The 22,573-nt window shown below is 34.3% G+C and overlaps 1 protein-coding gene across 1 annotated transcript; it reads left to right on the top strand.

Annotated features, from left to right (window-relative positions):
- The first annotated feature begins 2,649 nt into the window (after positions 1–2,649).
- On the top strand, positions 2,650–5,306 carry LOC140855348 (uncharacterized). The gene is made up of 4 exons (XM_073251231.1): positions 2,650–3,030; positions 3,316–3,811; positions 3,953–4,498; positions 5,176–5,306. The coding sequence occupies exons 1-4, from the start codon at positions 2,650–2,652 to the stop codon at positions 5,304–5,306; spliced, it is 1,554 nt and encodes a 517-aa protein (XP_073107332.1).
- Positions 5,307–22,573: the final 17,267 nt, after the last annotated feature.

Below are 22,573 nucleotides of genomic sequence, written 5' to 3'. Positions count from 1 at the left end.
ACCGATAGGCATACAGTCTAAAACAAAGATGTTTATCTGAAAAAAAAATCTTCATAAATAAGATCATGAAAGCAATATATCATTTCTAATCATTTAATTAAAAAAAATATTTAATTTATTTTGAATCGAAATATATTGAAATAAAATTTTAAATATCCATATCCACTAAAATGTTTTGTTTGTAGACGGTTTCAAAATTTGAATAAAGATTTGAATTTTTAAGAGAGAGATAGGATGGGATTTTAGAGAGATCGGATCATTTTCAATTCATTTTAAAATTAAAATTAAAATAAGACTCCTTTCAATCAAATAATTAAAATAAAAATCAATTATTTTTTTTCTTATTTTATGCTCCAGCTCCTCCTAATCAAATATCTCCTGAAGAATTTGATCAACTGATAAGTGCACTGTTATTAAACCCGGCCCGACCCGGTCGGTCGGACCGAAAATCCGGTGACCCGATCAGAAGATCGGGCCGGTTATCTAATTAAACCGTTTATGCTTAAAATCCGGTTAAAACCGTATGAATCGGCCGGTTGAACCATGAACCGTGAATCGTCTGACCCGGTCTAACCCGGTTGAGCCGTAAAATTAAAAATTAAAATTTTTTTATTTTCGAGATCGACAGTTCGACTTCCCTTCCCGTCGTCCCTTCGTCTCTTTGTTCCCGAGCTCAAACCCCAGCGGCCCAATCTCAGCCGGTCAGTTCATCTTCCCTTGGCATCGTCGGCGACGAAATCAGCAGCGGCAGTCAGCAGCGAAGGAGGAGAACCGAGTCTTCTCCGTCTCCAGTGAGTAATCTAACTCTTTTTTTTCCAAATCTCCGGAGTCCGGCAGCTCTGCTCCGTCCGCTTCCTCCAAGGCTCCAACCGCTTCCTCCGTCCACTTTCTCCAAGGCTCCAACCGCGAGTCCGCGACCGCCCTCCTCTGCTCGCCCCCTCCCCTCCGGAGTCCGGACCTCCCTCTGCCTCTTTCTTCTCCGCTCGGCCGCCTTCGCCCTCCGCCTCCTCCTCCGCCGTCTGCCTCCTCTTCCTCCGCTCGACCCCCTCCCCCCTCTGCCTCCTCCTCCGTCGGCTCCTTCCCCCCTCCGCCATCTCCTCCTCCTCCGTACGCTCGACTCCCTCCCCCCTCTGCCCCCTTCCCCCTCTGCCTCCTCCTCCCTCGGCTCCCTCCTCCCTCCGCCGCCTCCTTCTCCTCCTCCGTACGCTCGACCCCCTCCCCCCTCGGCCTCCTCCTCCGCTCCGTTCCCTCCCCCCTCCGCCTCCTCCTCCGTACGCTCCCCCCTCTGCCTCCTCCGCTCGGCTCCCTCCCCCCTTCGCATCCTCCTCCTCCTCCTCCATATGGCCGTCTGTATGCCATATCTTGAAAATTTCTAATATCTCATATGCATTGCTGGCATCGCAACGTCTCTTGAAAGATACATGCATACAAATCATAGTATGATGCGCATGCTGTATATTTTCTGTATCAAATTTAACTCGCTTCTTGTAAATGAAGATTATGCATTTGGCGCATCAAATTTAACCTGCACCTAGTAAACAAACGCAGTTTGCTAAACTACTTGTTTTCACTCTGACACAAGTTTCATTTAATACATAACATGCATGCATGCATACAGACATATAAGTATAGATTCATTAGTAAATGATGATTCTCTTGCAAATCAATAAAGCTTCAAACCAAATGGAATATGTGTTTATGCACACATATTAGATGACAATCTCTTATCTTGTTTGACAAAATATACTGGAAGAGTAACATTCCCCTTTGCAATGCAATTCTCTTTTCACTTCAAACCAAATGCCCCAAAGAATCATATGGGATATAATTAGGTTGTTGCTTGAAAGTTTCTTATATCCGGCAGTACCTTTCAAAAAAATAAAAAATGAAAGTAGATCCAAGGTTGCTCAACTAATAAAAATCAATCACTACATCGCTCGGAGAAATTTCTTCCTACTAAGATATTACAGCATTTTGTGGTGGATGTCCATGAGCTACTTGGAAGATGCGTGACATCATCAATGCTTTCATTTTCTGATCAGCAACGAAAATATTGTCGGGACAGTCCGTTTTACAGGATGATTTGGCATTCTGTCGCAATAATCATGTTGCAAATCCTTTTCAGCTATACTATTGCATGATGATCACTTCAGGTGGTATTGATCTTCTGCAAGCCTAGCACCTAATACCTGAACTCGGCCCCTCACCTCTTTTGTCTGCAATGGTTTCTTACAGCCGCGGACACGACGAATTTTTTTTTTTTTTTTTTTAAATGCTGTGAGCCTGTGATAGTGTGAGTGTGTGACTGTCTGCGGATATGGCAAATTTTTTTTTTTTTAAATACTGTGTGACTGACTGGTTGACTGCAGTGTCATAGTAACACTAGACACCACAGTACAGTAAACACCCGTGAACATGAAAATTTTTTTTTTTAATGATGCTATGCTGATTGATACAGTAAATATTAAATATTATTTTTTTAATTTCTGTAATTTGTGATCACCGTGAGTTTGACTCTATAAGATCATGGGAAAAAAAAATTTGGATAGAAATGAAAGAAGATGTCGATGACTTGATCTTGTTATTTATTTATTTTATTTTCTACTTATAAATTATAGCTTAATTTAATTTTCTTTGCAGATTATCAAAATGGCCTCTGTTGAGGGAAGTATGTCATCCATGGATGATTCAAGTAATACTTCATCCACTCAAATAACTGGGGTTAGAGGTAAAAGTGATCCTGCATGGAATCATTGTAGAGAAGCTCCTGAACTTAGAGGTAATACCAAAAGGATGAAGTTGGCATGCTTGTATTGTGGAAAGTCATTTGCTGGTGGTGGGATCAATCGCTTCAAACAACATCTTGCAGGAGTAAAAGGAGAAGTAGAACCATGTCGCAAGGTGCCGGCGGATATTCGCCATCAAATGATACAAAATATTCAAGCTATTAGTGAGAAGAAGAAAAGAACAAAGGAAATGGGTGAAGATTACAATCCCTTTAGTGCAAGGCATAAGGAACATGAGGAACAAGTATATTATAGGTAATTAGGTGAAGATGATGACATACAAGAAATTCCTCCCTCATTAAACAAGTCTACGGGTAATACAAGAGGTAAAAATATAGAAGGTGGAAAAGAAAAACAACTAGGAATAATTGAAAATTATTTCATGCCAAGAACAACTCCTGGTGCTTAACCAACTATAAAAAGCTTGTTGCAAAACAAAGAAGCAGTTGAAAGGTGTGATCTTGCAGTGGCAAAATGGATGATAGATGCATGTGTGCCATTTAATGCTGTCAACTCTAAGTATTATCAGTGCATGATAGATGCAATAGCTAGTATGGGGCCTGGTTACAAAGCTCCAAATTTTCATTCTGTTTGTGATTATTTGTTAACCAAGAATGTTGATGAGGTGAAAAAGTATGTTGAAAGCTTTCGTGCTACATGGAAGAAAACAAGATGCACAATCATGGCTGATGGATGGACAGATCAGTGTAGGAGAACTTTGATTAATTTTTTAGTTTATTGTCCTAGAGGGACCGTATTTTTGAAAAGCGTGGATGCTTCAGATACCTCAAAGACAGCTGATATGTTGTACAAGTTGTTCAAAGAAATTGTCATGTCCGTTGGTTTTGAAAATGTGGTTCATGTAGTGACTGATAATGCTGCAAACTATGTTGCTGCTGGTAAAAAGTTGGAGCAAGACTTTCCTACACTTTTTTGGTCACCTTGTGCTGCTCATTGTCTTAATCTCATCATACAAGACATTGGCAAGTTAGTTTCAGTGAAGAACACCATAGCCCATGCTGCAGGTATCACAAAATATATTTATAATCATTGTTATCCTTTATATTTGATGAAAAAATTTACTGGTGGAAAGGAGATAATTCGTCCGGCACCTACACGTTTTGCTACCAATTTTATTGCTTTACAAAGCATATTGGGCCACAAAGATGCATTAAGAGCAATGGTGACTTCTAGAGAGTGGACAACTTCAGCTTATGCTAAGGATAGTAAAGGAAAAAAGCTCACCGATGACGTGCTTAATTCTCTTTTTTGGAATGAATGTGCAACCATTGTTAAACTAACAGAGCCTTTAATTCGAGTTTTGAGGATTGTTGACGGTGATGATAGACCTTCAATGGGTTACTTGTATCATGCTATGCATCAAGCTAGAGATGAAATGATCAAGAGATTTAGAAGGAGAAAGATTGTAGTTGAACCTTATTTGAGAATAGTTGATTCTCGGTGGGATTTGCAATTTCACCAAAATCTTCATGCAGCTGGGTTTTGGTTGAATCCCTGTTTTCAATATGACTCAGAACTTATGGATAAACATCCTCGTAGTGTTTCTGGACTCTTAGATGTCATAGAGAGATATTCATTTGGTAATCTAACATTGCAGGGGAACTTAACTAATGAGATGAGATTATTTAGAAATGCAGAAAATGACTTTGGACGCTCATCGGCTATAAATGATCGAAGTCGCTTGGCTCCAAGTAAGCTTGTTCTTTAGTTATGTTCTTATGCTTTCATTAGTTTCATTGATATAAAATTTTTTCAATTACATTCTATTTTAACAAATATAATATTTTGTATCTAGATGAATGGTGGGTCACCTATGGAAGTTGTGCACCTAATTTGCAAAAGTTAGCTATTTGTGTTTTAAGCCAAACTTGTAGTGTATCCGGGTGCAAGAGAAATTGGAGCATCTTCGAACATATTCATTCTAAAAAGAGAAATAGGTTAGAGCATCAAAGGCTTAATGATCTAGTATTTGTGCACTATAATTTGAGACTATAACAAAGGTAATTTTATTATGAATGATATCCAATTGCTTGTATTTATTTCTTGTTATTTAATTTTCAAACTAACAAATATTAAATACAGGTTTTATTTCAAGGGTCGCAACTATGATCCTATTGACTTTGAATTGTTTGGTGATAATGATGCATGGATATTAGTCGATGAGCCATCGGAGTTAACTAGTGAGAAATTAGAAATTTTTCACCATGAATTGGCATCATGTTCTATTCAAAAAAATAATAATAATGATGAGCAAATTATTTTATTATATAGTTTATGAATAAAATATTATTACAATTTTATTACATATGATTTTTCTTTTTAACTTTTTGTTAAATTTATGATTTTGTCGATATATTGAACTTGGAAGATTTGGATGGTGATGATGGTGAAAATGATGGAAATGATGCGAATAGGAGAGAAGATGGAGGAGATGAGAACATTGCAACTCAAGAAGATGTTTTTGCAAATATTGACATAAATTTTAGTCCATTAGCTTGAATTTTTATGTTGTATACTTGTTTATCACTTTTAACTTTTTTTTTTAAAAGATATTGAAGTGAAATGTCGTACATTATTATGTACTTATTTGTTAAAACTTTTTATTTTGCTAGCAGATGTAGATGGTTATGTTTTAAACTACTAGTTATTATGCATTTATAACTTTATGCCATTAAATCTTTATAATCTTTATATTCATCAATATTTTAGTCTAATTATTTGTATTTATAGGATTACAGTTTTGTTTCATTTGTATTTTGATACTTGTAGCATTGGAATATATATTATTAGGATTATTATTGTATTTCTGGATATAAACAGGTTATTAAATTTTAGATTTTATGATTTGTGCATTGACCCGCTGGTTCAACCGTTGACCCGACGGTTGGATCGCTGACCCACTAATCCGGTGCTTTATCCGAGTTAAGGCCCGGACTGAGTTTAATGACTTTGGATAAGTAAGATCAATGCGATCCTCCCTAGGGTCTGTGCTGCCGGCAAGAAGTAAAGGAATGCTCTCGATATGATTTCTCTTGTACCGTATCGAAAAGTTTCTTGAAGGACAACCGTTTGCTATTGGTAGCGTCCGTGGAGGATGCTCTCCTTGAGCCCTTAAAATAGAGGATGTACGTTGGTGTCTAGACGAGTTATTACCTTCCATCAATGGCCCCCACCCATCCTTAGGTGCTAGCAATTTGGGGAGCAACAAGATGAGGTGTTGTTGCCCCAGCATCGAGCATGTCTACAATTTGGGGATCGATATATTGACATCAAATCTCTCTCCATTTTTCTCCTCACAAATTTCTCTCTCGCTCTTTAATGATCCTTTTCTCCTTGCCCCAGAATGGAGCATGTCTACGTAGGTGGTTGCTAGGGGGAACAAGGAGCATGGATTCTCTACGATGTGTGATTTATACCAGCGCATGTAGCTCTCAATGCCGGTGGAAATTATATCCATGCTACATACACTGTGGCCGTGTACACAATCAATCACAGCCTCTTATTTCTGGAGGCTACATTTATCAAACGCCCATCTCAATACATCCTATAGAATTGAGCGGCTGTGATGGGCTGAGTGCACAATCACATGGTGCATACAGTATATAATATAATTTCTCATTTGACAATCATCAATTCCAGATGGTTTACACAGTACAGAATTCTAGATCGAGGAACAAGAAGGTATTTAAAATGAAAAATATTATTAATCACCTGCTATTAGTCACTGCTCAGTTCATGAGTGGATATGGAGGCTGGTGATTGGCTGAATGGAGGCAGGGCTCAATTGATGCCAATCTCCACTTGCCACATCCAAGATGAACTAAGCAATGATCTCTATGCCACATCAGAGATGGGGGGCCTCCTCCATTTGTATCAGGCATGTTTGCAGGGAGGCTAACACTACAACGACTAGGTTACCTCCTTCATCGCAGAGAACTTCGGAGATATGACGTGGATTGATATGTTCTTTATGCTGTCTGCTTTTTGTGATGTTTCATTTTTTGATCTTGCTAGATGCGTTCATATCAAAATTGTATGAATATACCATTTTTTTAAAAAAAATAATAAAACAAAAAAAATACTGAGCAATGATCAACGGTGGGCTAGTAGCAGTGCTTTTTGGAAATTTTAGACAAGAGGTCACCATTGTATAGAGGACTCGCCCGGACTTGAGGAAGTCACTGAATTAAAGGTGAAAGCTCGTTGGGTTGCATTAGGCCCATTTGGCGGGTTAGCGGCAGTGCTTTTTTGAATTTTAGACACAAGGCTGCCATGCTATGGAGGACTTTCCCCGGCTTGGAAGTCAAGTCCCCAAGCCGAAGCTAAAAGCTGGTTGGGTTGTGTTAAGGCCCATTTTAGCCTCTATTTCTTAGACAAATTTGATCTCTATCCGACAGTTGTGATAAAAATCCCAAAGAGGACTCCTTCAGTCGATGATATATCTAGGACCATTCATAGGTTCATTGCTATCTCTCCTCTTCATACCAGCCACTAGGGCGCAGTTTTTATATCTACGAGAATATTATGTCTTCTATGTTGCATGCAACATTCACCTTTATGTCTAGCTAGGCACATTGCGTGGGCTAGGGCACTGCATGATGAACAGGGATTGTTGGATAAGATTAGTATCTTTCAGGCAAAAGAAGGAACTGCCTTTCTTCGCACAAATCCATTGTTAGATGGCACAATGATTGCTTCGGAATTTATGCAGGTGGATGAGTGAAGTAGTTTGGAGTGTTTCGTCATGAACACTTTCCTATCCAATCATCAAATGACACCACACTTCGAAAGAAAATTGATAATTCTTTCATGCGAAAGATACAACTTGAATGCTTCCATCATTCTGCAACTTCCATACGCCAATAATCATGCAAGTAATAGTGGCGAAGCTTAGGCTTTTCCTTATCAATCATCAAATGTGCTAAGATATGTCTAAAAGATGGGCGGTAATGCAGACAAACAGAGGTACTGTCTGGTTTTCCTCTCTCTTTTTCTCCATCGCCCTCAGCTCATTCAAGGAGAAGGTTATGGGGAAACCCCTTGTTGCCTCTATCCTTTAGTAGTATTTAATGCAAGCAAGGCATCCGGCGAGCAAGTACGAATGTGCAATAAATATGTTCATGATGATCCAACGACTATCTTGAATGCATATCGATCAATCAATAAATATATATATATAGAGAGAGAGAGAGAGGCTAATCCACAGTTTCATAATTTTCATCAATTGCTTGAGGGTGGCTTCAATCATAATCAAACCCTCCAACCTCCTGCGCCTACTAGTACCATCTGAACTAAATCATTCGTTAGCAGTATAGATTGTTGTCCTTTAAAATCTAAAAATTAAGCTACAGGCCCTTTGGTTCCTAATTTCCTAAATACCACTAATTAGTCATTGACAAATTAAAAATAAAAAGTATGATTTTTCAAGAAATATAAAAGAGATACCGCCACCTTGGAATTGAAGCTGGACCCTCTCTCATCTGGAGGGAGATGATGATAAGGCTATGTTCAACTGACAAAGTATATTTTGTTTCACCACAGACACGAAAGTTCAACGCTAAAAACTTTGGGCTGTCTCGCTTCTTTGGGGATGGTTTGGAGGCATAAAACAGAAAGAAATGAGTCCAATCAGAGTGAGATGATGCAGTGGCTGCAACATGGTGGTGCATTTGGAGAAAAAGGCTGATTCCTTCCTGATTGTTGGAGTATTTTATCTAAATAAATTATAAAAAAAAAATATTTATAAAAATAATTTAATTTTTAAATTATTTATCAAAATAATGAAAACCACATAAAACGTCATTTTGAATAGCATTTTATGATAGCCACATCACCACTCTTTTTCATGTGGATGACAAAAAAAATAAAAATAAAAATAAAATTGCCAATTCAAATGGTATTTTTCAAAATACCATTTGAAATGACGTTTCAAAAAATATCATTTTAAATGATGAGTTTAATTATTAATTTTTAAAAAAATAAAAAAATAAAAATTATAATTTTAAATTTTTAAAAAATAAAAATTATAATTTTGATTCAAATAAAAATCATCATTTCAAATTAGTATTTTCATTTAAAATTATCTTTTTAAAAAATATCTGAAAAAAATTGGTGTAAAAAAATAAAAAATATCATAAAAAAGAATTAAAAAAATAAAAATTATAATTTTAAATTTTTTAAAAATAAAAATTTTAATTTTAATTCAAATAAAAATTATCATTTCAAATTACAATCCCCTTTTCAAATTAATTTTTTTTTTAAAAATATCATAAAAGAAGAAAATTGAGAAAAAAAATAAAAATTATAATTTTAAATTTAAAAAAATAATAATTTTAATTTTAATTCAAATAAAAAATATCATTTCAAATTATTTTCTCCATTTAAAATTAATTTTTTTAAAAAAATATATCTAAAAAATCTTAAAAAATTAAAAAAATAAAAAATACCATAAAAATGAGAAATAAATGAGAAAAAAATAAAAATTATAATTTTAAATTTAAAAACATAAAAATTTTAATTTTTATTTAAATAAAAAATATCATTTCAAATTACTTTTCTCATTTCAAATTAATTTTGTTAAAAAAATATGTCAAAAAAATATATATTAAAAAATTAAAAAAATAAAAAATACCATAAAAAATGAAAAAAGAATAAAAATTATAATTTTAAATTAAAAAAATAAAATTTTTAATTTTAATTAAAATAAAAAAGATCATTTAAAATTACTTTCTCCATTTCAAATTAATTTTTTTTAAAAATATTCCAAACAAAGAAAAAAATACCTAAAATAAAATATCATAAAAATAGAAAAAATGATAAAAATGGAAAAAAATTAACATTAAAATTTTAAATAATAAAAAAATTTAATTTTAATTTGAATTCAAAAAATAAAAAAAATAAAAAAGACCATAAAAAAGTGAAAAAAGGGTAAAAATAAAAATTATAAATTGAAATTAAAAAAAATAAAAATTTTAACTATAATTCAAATAAAAAATATCATTTCAAATTACTATCATTATTTTAAAATATTTTTTTAAAAAAATATCTGAAAAAAATTAGTGTAAAAAAATAATTTTAAAACTTAATTTTAAAACTTAATTTTTTACAATAAATTTTTTTCAGATATTTTTTTAAAAAAATATTTTGAAATAGGGATGGTAATTTGAAATGATATTTTTTATTTCAATTAAAGTTAAAATTTTTATCTTTTTTAAAATTTTAATTTACAATTTTTACTTTTTTTCCATTTTTTTTCCCATTTTTTCACTTTTTTATGGCATTTTTTATTTTTTTTGAATTCATATTAAATTTAAATTTTTTTATAATTTTAATTTTTTCCTATTTTTACCATTTTTTTCCTGTTTTTATGATATTTTCTTAGGTATTTTTTTCTTTATTTGGAATATTTTTTGAAAATATTAATTTGAAATGGGGAAAATAATTTGAAATGATATTTTTTATTTGAATTAAAATTAAAAATTTTATTTTTTTTAAATTTAAAATTATTATTTTTATTTTTTTCTCATTTTTTTATTTTTTATGATATTTTTTATTTTTTTAATTTTTTAAGATATATTTTTTTTGACATATTTTTTTAAAAAAAATTAATTTGAAATGTAGAAAGTTATTTGAAATGATATTTTTTATTTGAATTAAAATTAAAATTTTTATTTTTTTAAATTTAAAATTATTATTTTTATTATTTTCTCATTTCTTTTTCATTTTTTTATGATATTTTTATTTTTTAATTTTTAAAGATTTTTTGGGATATTTTTTAAAAAAAATTAATTTTAAATAAAGAAAATAATTTTAAATGATATTTTTATTTGAATTAAAATTAAAATTTTTATTTTTTTAAATTTAAAATTATAATTTTTATTTTTTTCTCTTTTTTTTCTTATTTTTTTCTTCTTTTATGGTATTTTTTTGAAAAAATTAATTTGAAAAGGGGATTGTAATTTGAAATGATGATGTTTATTTGAATTAAAATTAAAATTTTTATTTTTTAAAAATTTAAAATTATTATTTTTATTATTTTTAATTTTTTTATAATATTTTTTATTTTTTTTATATCAATTTTTTAAGATATTTTTTTAAAAAGATAATTTTAAATGGGGATACTAATTTGAAATGATGATTTTTATTTGAATCAAAATTATAATTTTTATTTTTAAAAAAAATTAAAATTATAGTTTTTATTTTTTTATTTTTTTTGAAGAATTAATAATTGAACTTGCTATTTAAAATAGTATTTTTAAAAATATCATTTCAAATGGTATTTTAAAAAATATTATTTGAATTGACAGTTTTATTTTTATTTTTATTTTTTTTTTCATCGTCCACGTAGAAAAGGATGGTAACATTGGCCATCATAAAATGCTATTTTGTAGTTTATATTATTTTAATAAATAAATTAAAAATTAAATTATTTTTGTAAATAATTTTTTTTTTAAAAATTATTTAGGTAAAGTACTTCCGGTTGTTGCCTACTTTTGCATGCTAACCAAGGATAACCAAGTATCTTTTCACTTGGCTGCTGGAATTATCTTTTGGTACGGTAGTCTCTTGCTTTTTATCCGTATCATTTTATTTAAAGAACGCAAACACCATTTTTTCCATTTAAAAAATGAAATTATTATTTTAATATATTAACACTAATTTTACTATTAGAAGTTAATAATAGTTTTGTTCTATTTTAGTTGCTTGCATCAGATGCAGCTCCGGCTTCAAATCTGAGAATGTGACATCGAACAGTACGTATTTCCAAAGCACTACGCCAGCCCCACTACGACTACGAGCAAAGGGCACTTGGAAGGGAGCGCATTTTGACGTCCGTTGTCAATTGGTCAGCAGAAGGCTAATGCTTTCTCTTCGGTGAATAGACTTAATCTACAATAAACATTGTAGACTATAAGTCAATAAAAAAAAAGTATATCATAACAGCTGCAATCAACTAAAAACATCTGCTTTACATGCCACGTAGCTCTTCTTCTCTTCGCAATTTTCAAAAATAAAAAATATTTTTGGTAAACAAAAAAATATATTTTTAAAAATAAATAAAATAATATATATTTTTAATATAAAATAGATAATAATATCAATCTAATGTGAGTACAGTATAAAAAAATTGAGATACACAAAATTATATGTTTTTATGGGGCACGTGGTGAATATAACATGAAGAGCCTATTTTGATAATTCAATAAAATTAGACTAAATTTTTTGCTATATTTGTAATTTAAGGAGTTAAATAGTGTTTATATTAATCCAATATTCTCTTTGATTAAATCTTATGAGAGGAGAAAAAGATTTTTATAATTTTTTTTTCTATAATTATGTTATTTGAGGAAGATATAGGTATCATGTCGTAACATTCTCCAATCCTTCGCCTCCTATAATTACGTAAATAGCTTTTTCCCTATATTAAAAAAAATTGGATGGCTTTTTGCCTCCCTAATCCCTATTTTTTTTTTTTTTTTTGCAGACTAACTTATTCACAGACTGTAATTTATGCTAAGATTAGGATAGTTTTTAAAAATGTGTAGATTGAGAAGACCAATGGATCCGATTCCTGTACAATATTCCTTCTATCAGGGTCAACGAAATAGACCTTTACAGTACATGCCCTGAGCGTTGGGAGCTTGTGACGGAGGTCTCCATAATCGCCATCTCTTCCTGACCTGATGGGAGGAACCTCTTAATTTCTGCACCAACCAAGCACAAGTTGCCGTCCCCTGAAGTGCAATTGATACGTCACTTAATATGACTAGATGAAACCGCCCTTTCGGATGGTTGACGATGGGCATAAGAACTGAGGTAAGAAGGCGTCATGTGGACTTGGACGTAGGTGCTCTTCCAGTGCGAGGCAGGTGGGGATCCATCGTCCATGGAGTTGTTGGTATTCTATTTCTACTTGGCAATGGTTGATGACGGCTTGTACTCCACATATAAATTAAATTTTTGGTGCCTCTCTATTTCAGAAGTCTAAAGATCTTGTCTAAATGTGAACCCAAATATCCATGTTTCTTAAACAAAACATAGCCTTCAAGGGACGAATCCGGCAAGATATTAGCTAAAAGACAACCGCTACAAGCCAAAAAAAAAAAAAAGAATCTTTGATTTATCTTTAGTTTAGTTTTACGTCACTCCCATGTGATTACTATATGTCCATATCTTGATAACTTGTCCAACTAGACATGACTATAACCCATCTATATAAGATAAATTTTACCGTGCTAGACTCGTCAACCAACTCTATCTTCTTTCTGTATATGAGCTAGTATCGAAATTAGATGACACCGTATGCAAATTTTCATTTTTATCGAAATTTCTCCGTCGCCCTCAGCTCATTCAGGGAGAAGGTTATAGTCAAACTCTCGTTGCCTCTATCCTCTGGTAGTATTTAATGCAAGCAAGGCATCCAGCGAGCACGTACAAATGTGAAATAAATATGTTCATGATGATCCAACGACTAATGGACATCTATCAATCTATCCACATCTCTCTCTCTCTCTCTCTCTATATATATATATATAGAGAGAGAGAGAGAGGCTAATCCACAGTTTCATAATTTTCATCAATTGCTTGAGGGTGGCATCAATCATAATCAAACCCTCCAACCTCCTGCTACTAGTACCATCTGAACTAAATCATTGGTTAGCAATATAGACTGTTGTCCTTTAAAATCTAAAAATTAAGCTACAGACCCTTTCGTTCCTAATTTTCTAAATACTACTAATTAGTCATTGAGAAATTAAAAATAAAAAGTATGATTTTTCAAGAAATATAATAGAGATACCGCTACCTTGGAATTGAAGCTGGATCCTTTCTTATCTGGAGAGAGATGATGATAAGGCTATGTCTAACTGACAAAGTATATTTTGTTTCACCAGAGACACGCACTTGAAAGCTAAAAACTTTGGGCTGTGTCGCTTCTTTGTGGATGGTTTGGAGGCATAAAACGGTTAGAAATGAGTCCAATTAGAGTGAGATGATGCAGTGGCTACGACATGACGGTGCATTTGAAAAAAAAAGTATCACGTCTCAAATCAAACATCTGAGTTCGATACGTCATACGGCCATACAATTTTAAAACAGCACCTTAAGAATCAAGTAAAATCTTCAACCAATCGAGTCACAATCTCAAATCAAATGTAAATTTTATTCAATACAATTATTCAAATATTCATTGGTATCAGAAAATTTAAACTAATTGAACTACTAAAGATTTCAGTTCTTATTTGCTCTCGTCCAAACCATCCAAACTAAGCATCCTGTAAGTCTGAAAAAAAAATAAAAAAAAAATATGAGCTTTTCCAGTTCAATAAGAATCATTGCACATGTACATCAAGCCAGTAGATAAAAATAATATTTCTGAAATCAATACAATTTGTGAAGACTCATATATGTATAATAACTGAAATATTATCATAAATATGCATTTAATAATATAGATCATCACATAGCATCAAGTAAAATCTTCACTCATTATTGAATTACATGTTATATGTTTCATCTTTTCACATCTTCAATTGACAATCTTTTATCATTTTTTGGCTTTGGACTAACTAGGATCATGCGACGATCTTTTATTCGGATCGATTTCTGTGATCTTCCTCGGATCGAACTATTTATGATCTTTCTCGGATCAAATTATTCATGATCTTTCTCGGATCAAATTCTTCCACACATAAGCTTGTGGGGGCTGTCCCAAGCATAAGCTCCTGGCTGGCTATTCCACATGATATGGTCAGTCCAAACCATATTTTTTTTTTATTTTTTTTCATGGACGTATAATATTAATCAATTCAAATTTTGCAGTGTACTCAAAAATATATTCATGCTCGCAATCACATAAATAAATAACAGAGTTTCACATATGATAAATTCATCGATCTCAAATCCAACGATGCAAAACTAACAGTAAAATAGTATATACATGTGATGATGATCATGTATAATGATTCTTACCTCGATTAATGATAAATCAAATTCACAGTCTTATAGTCTGAAAATCAAAATCCTACTCGTTGTCTCCCTGGTCGTTGGACTGTTCTCCTATCAAACAAATCAATTTAACCAAATAAATTTTCTATAAAAAAATTGTATATTGAGGTTTATTGAAACTCTTACCTATGTCCCCCTTTTTTTTAAATATTTTTTTATTTTTATTTATTTATTATATATATTTATATATATATATATAATTTAATTTTTATTTAGAGAAGAGAGAAGAGGTTTCTTCTCCTCTTCCCCACGATCAAAAACAGGGGACCCGAGCTCTTTTCCGAGCGCCTCCCCCTCATCCGGCCAGGTAGGCCATCTTCGGCCACCCTCTCCGGCAACCTCAATGACGGCAAGGCTACCGTCCCAATGACAGCCCCACCCCTCCTTGCTGCCGGCGGCGGAAGGAGAGAATAACGTAAACAGGGGTGTCCCTGTTTGAGCCCGAACCGGCATCTCGCCGGCTTTCAAGCACACCGATGGTCGGAAGATCAATTCGAAAAGAAGGGAAAAGGAACGTACCTTGTTCCGGCGGCCAACAACAGCTCCGACGGTCCTTCTCTTCCGATCAACCGCTCACGGTGCTTCCTTTGAGAAAAATCCCTCAAATCCCTCAAATTTCTTCGAAATTTTGTTGTAAGATCCTAAAGGAGGAAGGTGGGTCTTTATAGTGAAGATTTTTTACCCTAGTCGAATTCTTCGAGTCCGATTTCATCGAAACGGAAAGGAAGAAGACTCCGATTAGGAGTCTTCCTCTTTCTAAATTTTTTTTTTTTTATTGGGCAGTCAAGGTTTACAGGCCCAAAACCTGGGCCGTTACAAAAAGACTGATTCCTTTCTAGTTGTTGCCTACTTTTGCATGCTAACCAAGTTATCTTTTCACTTGGCTGCTGGAGTTATCTTTTGGTACAGTAGTTTCTTGCTTTTTATCCATATCATTTATTTAAAAAATGCAAACAGCTTTTTTTTCTATTTAAAAAATGGAAATATTATTTTAATATATTAACAGTAATATTATTATTAAAAGTTAATAATAGTTTTGTTCTATTTTAGTTTCTCACATTAGATGCAGCTCCGGCTTCAAATCTGAGAGCGTGACATTTCAACAGCACGTATTTCCAAAGCACCTTTTCGGAAAAAAAAGGAGTATGTTCTATTTGTAGTTTGAGCAGTTACATAGTGCTCATATTAATCCAATACGCTTCTTGCTCGAACACTGTAAGAGGAGAAAAAGATCTTTATAAATTTTTTTTTTATAATTATGTTATTTTATTTAGTAGGATTGGAGTTTCTCTTTTGGATGGGAGTTTTGTTTTGAGGAAGATGTAAGTACTGTGTTGTAACATTCTCCAATCCTTCCCCCCTTTCTATAATTACGTAAATAGCTTTTTCTCTATATTCAAAAAAATTTGGATGGCTTTTTGCCTCCCTAATCACTATTTTTTTTTTCTTTTTTGCAGACTAACTTATTAACATACTGTAATTTATGCTAAGATTAAGACAGTTTTTAAAAATGTATAGATTGAGCAGACCAATGGATCCGATTCCTGTACAATATTTCTTCTATCAGGGTCGATGAAATAGACCTTTACAGTAGATGCCCGGAGCGTTGGGAGATGGTGACGGAGGTCTCCATAATCGCCATCTCTTCTTGACCAGATGCGAGGAACCTCTTAATTTCTGCACCAACCAAGCACAAGTTGCCGTCACCTGAAGTGCAATTGATACGTCACTTAATATGACTATGACTAAATGAAACCGCCCTTTTTGATGGTTGACGGTGGGTATACGAACTGAGGTAAGAAGGCGTCATGTGGACTTGGACGTAGGTGCTCTTCCAGTGGGTGGCAGGTGGGGATCCATCATCCATGGAGTCGTTGGCATTCCATTTCTACTTGGCAATGGTTGATGACGGCTTGTATGCCACATATAAATTAAATTTTTGGTGCCTCTCTATTTCAGAAGTCTAAGGATCATGTCTAAATGTGAACCCAAATATCCTTGTTTTTTAAACAAAACATAGCCTTCATGTAATAACCCAGATTAAAAAAAAAAAAAAAAAAAAAAAACAGAGGAGGAAGACTCCTAGCCGGAGTCTTCTTCCTTCCCATCTCCGGCAAAATCGGATCGATAGAGTCCGATTAGGGGTAGGAAATCACCTCTATAAAATCTTCTTTCCCTCCCTTATGTCTCTACAATTGGTTTTGGAAAGATTTTTTTAGAAATTTGAGGGATTTTTCCAAGAGGATCCGCGGGTTCTTAGATGGGAAAAAGGGGTTCGCCGGAGCTCTTCTCAACCGCCGGAGCAAGGTAAGCCCCTCCCCTTCTTCCTCTCCCTCTTCCCTTTCTCCCCTGGCCCAAAGCCTCGCCGCCGGCCACCGTCTTTGCCGAAAATCAGTAGCGAAAGAATCTCCTGTTTTCTGAATCTTTCTTTGATTTTTGTCGGCCGAACCTTGCCGCCGGCCGTCCATTGCCCACCGTCGCCTCCACCTGTTGTCGGATCTCCGGCCAAGCCGCCGGAGCCCGAGCCACCAAGTGGGGGGAGGACCTCACAGTCTTCCCCTATTTCAGCCATGGGTGGCCGCGGGAAGAAAAGAAAAGAAGGAAGAAGAAGAAGAAAAGAAAAGAAAAGAAAAAGGGAAAAAAAAAAGAAAAGAAAAGAAAAAGGAAAAAGAAAAAGAAAAGAAAAGAAAAAAAAATAATAAAATAAAATAAAATAAAATAAAAAGAAGAAGAAGAGAGAAAAGTTTTCTCTCTCTTCTCTCTCTACTTTCTCTCTCCAGTTTCTCTCTCTAGATTCTCTCTCTATTTTCTCTCTCTAGATCTTTCTCTCTTTTTGTGGATTTTATCTCTCTAGAATCTTTCTACTCTCTCTCTGATTGTATCACAGATCATAGGATAAATTTAAAATAAAAATAAGATGATCTGAGATTGCTCCGAAATTCGTGTAGTAGATATGATCCCAGTCCGATCCTATTCGAAATTTGTAACACTTGATTCACCCTGATAGGATCTCTGATGATCTTGACCATGATTGCCTCATCGAAAGGATACGAAGATTCTCTCTCCACTTTCTCTCTCTACTTTTTCTCTCTAAAATTTTCTCTCTCTTCATGAATTTTCTCTCTCTAGAAGTCTTATGGATCAGTGGAGGATCCAGATATATAGACAAGTCCTAATTTTGGTTAATCCTAAGAGAGATCCTCGATCTGTATTATTAGGATCGATTATCAGTAATTTTCTCCATATATGATCTTTATATTTGATCAGGATTATGAAGAGATGATTGTCTGCAAATGATATCGAGTGGAATATTTTGTTAAAGAAATTCATAAATCAAAGAAGAACATTGATTTCTATGCTTGGATCAGTCACCGATAAAGGTAAGAATTCCTGTACATGATCACTATTATGTATATGCTATTTTACTGTTGGTCTTGCATTATTGGTTTTGCATCGTCGGATTTGAGATCGATGAATTTATTATATCTGAGATACTGTTATTTAATTTTGAGCATGAGTATGTTATGTCAATATATATGTATCAGAGATTGATGGCATGATTATATAGATATGACATATCTGAGTTGATCATAATGCAAGTCGGAATTGATTTGATGAAATCAATACATAATGATTAAATGAAAAAAGAAGAGATATATGGTATGGACTAGTCTTGTCATGTGGAACAGCCCGCCAGGAGCTTATGCCTGGGACAGCCCCCACTGGCTTACAGGTGGATCAGCCGGCCAGGAGCTCATGCTTGGGACAGCCCGCCAGGAGCTTATGCCTGGGACAGCCTCTCACGGGCTTTGGTACGTGGGACAGCCGGCCAGGAGCTCATCCTGGGACAGTCTTGAAAGACTTTTTAAAGTGGATTCGATCCGGATGATGACTGAGGTATAGACTTGGATAGTCCAGAGCCGGAAAGAAACTGTTAAGAATCATGTGATTATGAAAGGAGAAATGAAAGATAAGACATGAAATAATTGTTGAATAAAAGTGTTTCACCTGTTAACATATGATGATGCATCTATTTTAACAAGACAGAAAATTTATGAATGTTTGCATTATTCTGGACATTGAACATAAGATTTTATATTTTATTGCTTATTCTTATTTTCAGATTATATTACTATATCAGTGTGATATGGGAATTCTTACTGGGCTGTAAAGCTCACACCCCTTCATCTTTCTTTTTCTTCTCAGAGTTACAGGATGCTTATGATTGGCTATGATTTGGATTTACGAGTGAGCAGAAGGATAAATAGAGTGTCATAGTATCTGATCAGAGAATTGAAGAAATTTAAATTGTAATTATGCAAGGTTTTATGAATTATATTTGAAATTAATTGTTATGGATGTTAAGATTGTGATGATTTATTTTGGCCTTGCATATTCTTTAGGGCTTGCTCTAAGGAGTGTACGGCCATCACGTATCCGATCCGGATGTTGGGTTCGGGGCGTGACACTTCATAGGACGAATCCGGCAAGATCTTAGCTAAAAGACAACCGCTACAAGCCAAAAAAAAAAATATTTGATTTATCTTTAGTTTAGTTTTACGTCACTCTCATGTGATTACTATATATCCATATCTTGATAATTTGTCCAACCAGACGTGACTATAACTCTATGTATATAAGAAAAAATTTACCGTGCTCGACTCATCAACCAACTCTATCTTCTTTCTGTACATGATCTAGTATCGAATCTAGATGATACCCTATGCAAATTTTCATTTCTATCAAGTAAAACTAACTCATGCTGGAGCATGGAGCCATCTCACATTCTTGGTTGTCTCCAAAATTTTCTCACCCATTGTTGTTGAGCCTAACGAAGGCAAGCCTGGCCTGAACATAATCACCATTCTTGTTCCGTTGCTGCACTTCTCCTCACTTCCATCCCGTATGCTTTATCCGATGGATAAAATATCCCCCTCATGAAAAAAATATGCTATCTAAACACGTACGAATAGATCAATGAAAAAAAATAGTATTGGAGAATACCCACCGACCGACCGACCGACAGCCGGACCCACCGACCGACCGACCGACGGCCGGAGGGACCGACCGACCGACCGACCGACAGCCGGAGTGACCGACCGACGAACGCCATCACCGGCCAATTCACGGCCCTTAACCGACTGAGGATGTATCGGGCGGGCATACTTTTCCCGACCGACTGAACCTGAAAGTCTGATGGCCGACTCACGTAACGCTCGCTGACCAACAAAGGGGCCCGAATCTCCACCCGATGCCACTCAGCTGGCCACCGACCTAAGGTCGGTCGACTCCTCCGATCGCCGTACAGCCACCAGAGCGTGTCAGTCCTGACAGCAACATGCGGCACTGCCACCTAGGGGCATTATCCCGCCTAGGGCATTGTCAACCCTAGTGACTTGACAGCCCCACGGCGATATGACACTTTTACGACGACTCTGACAGTCTACAGTGAGTTGACAACTCCTCAATTGTCTGCGCCATTAATGACGGCGCCATACCACGCTCCACTATATATATCGGGGAAGGCAACAGTGCTAGGGGGCCACTTTTCGACTTCGAAACCACAGGCTTGCTCCTCTCTCTCTCTCTCTCGATTGAGCTCTCTGTCTTCATTTCACTGTTGCCCCAACCACCTCTCTGACTTGACCGTCGGAGGGTCCCCCGCCGGAGCCGCCTCCGGTCAGTGTGGACTTCTCTTTTTGCAGGCGCTCGTTCTCCGGCAATCAGGCGACGAGGCGATTGGCCGCAACAAATAGTATCTTAAGTTGATTTGTTGGTAGTCTGTTTGAACTGGTCCGAGCACCATGAGTGCTGAGGCTAGTTCAAAACATGACTCAAAGATTAGGTATTAGGACTCGAAAACATATTTTGTAAACAATGAGAAATTTTAGTTAATTTAGTTTAGTTTTAGGTCACTCACATATGTTTAATATATGTGCATAATTTGATATCTTGTCCAAATAGAAGGTGACTATAACTCATTTATATAAGCAGTCAAGATATCATCCAATCAGGAAAAGAAAAAATTCTTACAATCCGTTTAACTCGAATATCTAAAAAAAAAATAGAAAAGGTCAAAAAATTAGGAAAGTAGGATTTAAATATCCTTTTCTTTTATTGATTCTGTATATCTCATAAATTGAGATACATAGAACCTATTATGCTAGGGAGATCCTTCCTTTCATAATTTGAATAGATTTCCTCTCCTATTTCAAATAGAATTAGATATTATGAAATAAACAAGACTAATTAAAATAATTATAAAGAATACTAACATTCTGTCAGAAATAGATCTCAATTTTTTATATCAATTTTGCCTATTGTAGCTCCATCTAATTCTTCATGGATTAGAAGATAACGTCCAATCAAAATCTTTTTCTAAAAGAAAAGTTTTAGTTTGACTAGTCCATTTAGAGAACCAAATAATAAAATCTCATTCCGATTCAACTTCTTAGGTGGTTGACTTAAAGTTATAGATCTCAAAAAAATATTCTATTTAAAAAAAAAAAGATCATCTCAATTGGATGTTATATAATCAAATTATGGGCTCATAAAGTTTGTTGTATGATTCACCTTCATAATGTGGTGGATTTTACTTCTTAACTCTGTCCAATCCTATCTGTAGTGATAAAGTGGTTTATATCATGTCTGGTGATCCTTTTGAATATTTGTAATGGCCAAAATAATTCATATTGAGTGTGGTGATCTTCCTCAGTACTCATAATAATCTAGATGTTCCATATCAATTCAATGATTTTTCTAGATGTTTATAGTGATAAAATGATCTACATTGAAAGTCCGCTAATCATCTTAGATATCTATAATAGCCAATCTATATCAAATTCAATAATTCTTTTGGATATTTATAGCGGTCAAAATGATTTATATTGAGTTTGATGATTCTCCTAGATACTTAAAATAATCAAAATGATCTATATCGAATCTAATGATCCTTCTAGATATCTGTAGTAGTCAAAGTAATTAATATCGAGTCTAAAGATTTTTCTAAATTAGGATAAATTTTAACATACAGACTAAACTTAATACACTTGTTATTAAGACTAGATCTAATTATTGCTAGATTCAGCAGCAAAGCAACTAAATCAGTTGATTTTGTGTGTGTGTGTGTGTGTGTGTGTGATGCAAGTATTGTTTAATTTAAAGTGGCTTTTTTCACTTGACTCGTACTTGTTGGAAACGTAAGGCAATCCATTGGATTTTTGAACAAGACTGGCTACCCTTCTCTGTTTTGTTTTTTTTTGGGTAAAAAAGTACCCTTCACTTGAAGGCTGGCTATTTTGTCTTGAGTGGAGGACAAAGCGGACTTGTTCTCTGTGGAAGTTTCGAAACGGAGTTGAAGAGGTAGTAATTCTCCATAAGCTTCTAGATATTGATAATTCAACTTGCTTGACAATATTACACTAACTTTTGCAACATTACTTGGACTTCTCATGAACCGTGACATTCCAAATGACTTAAATGCTCTGACGTCTAGGTAATCCATCAAGAGAGAAGGGTTTGGTTGGAGGGTAAAATGATAATTGCACAAACTGATTCTTTAACAAAGAGTAAACATTCAAAGGAGAGGAAGGAAATAAAAAAAAAGGAGAAAAAAGATATTCAGCAACTGATATTTCTACCAAACATATGTAAAAAAATTCATACTAGACAAAGAATCAACGGGCCCCAATTAGGAAAAGAAATTTAATCGTCCTATTTAATAATTTGAAATTTGAATGCCTTTACATAAGCAGGCTGGT

The sequence above is a fragment of the Elaeis guineensis genome, chromosome 2, assembly GCF_000442705.2.
Source record: "Elaeis guineensis isolate ETL-2024a chromosome 2, EG11, whole genome shotgun sequence".
NCBI classification, from domain to species: domain Eukaryota; kingdom Viridiplantae; phylum Streptophyta; class Magnoliopsida; order Arecales; family Arecaceae; genus Elaeis; species Elaeis guineensis.
Note: the sequence above shows the minus strand (reverse complement) of the source record. Positions and strands in the feature narration are given on the sequence as shown.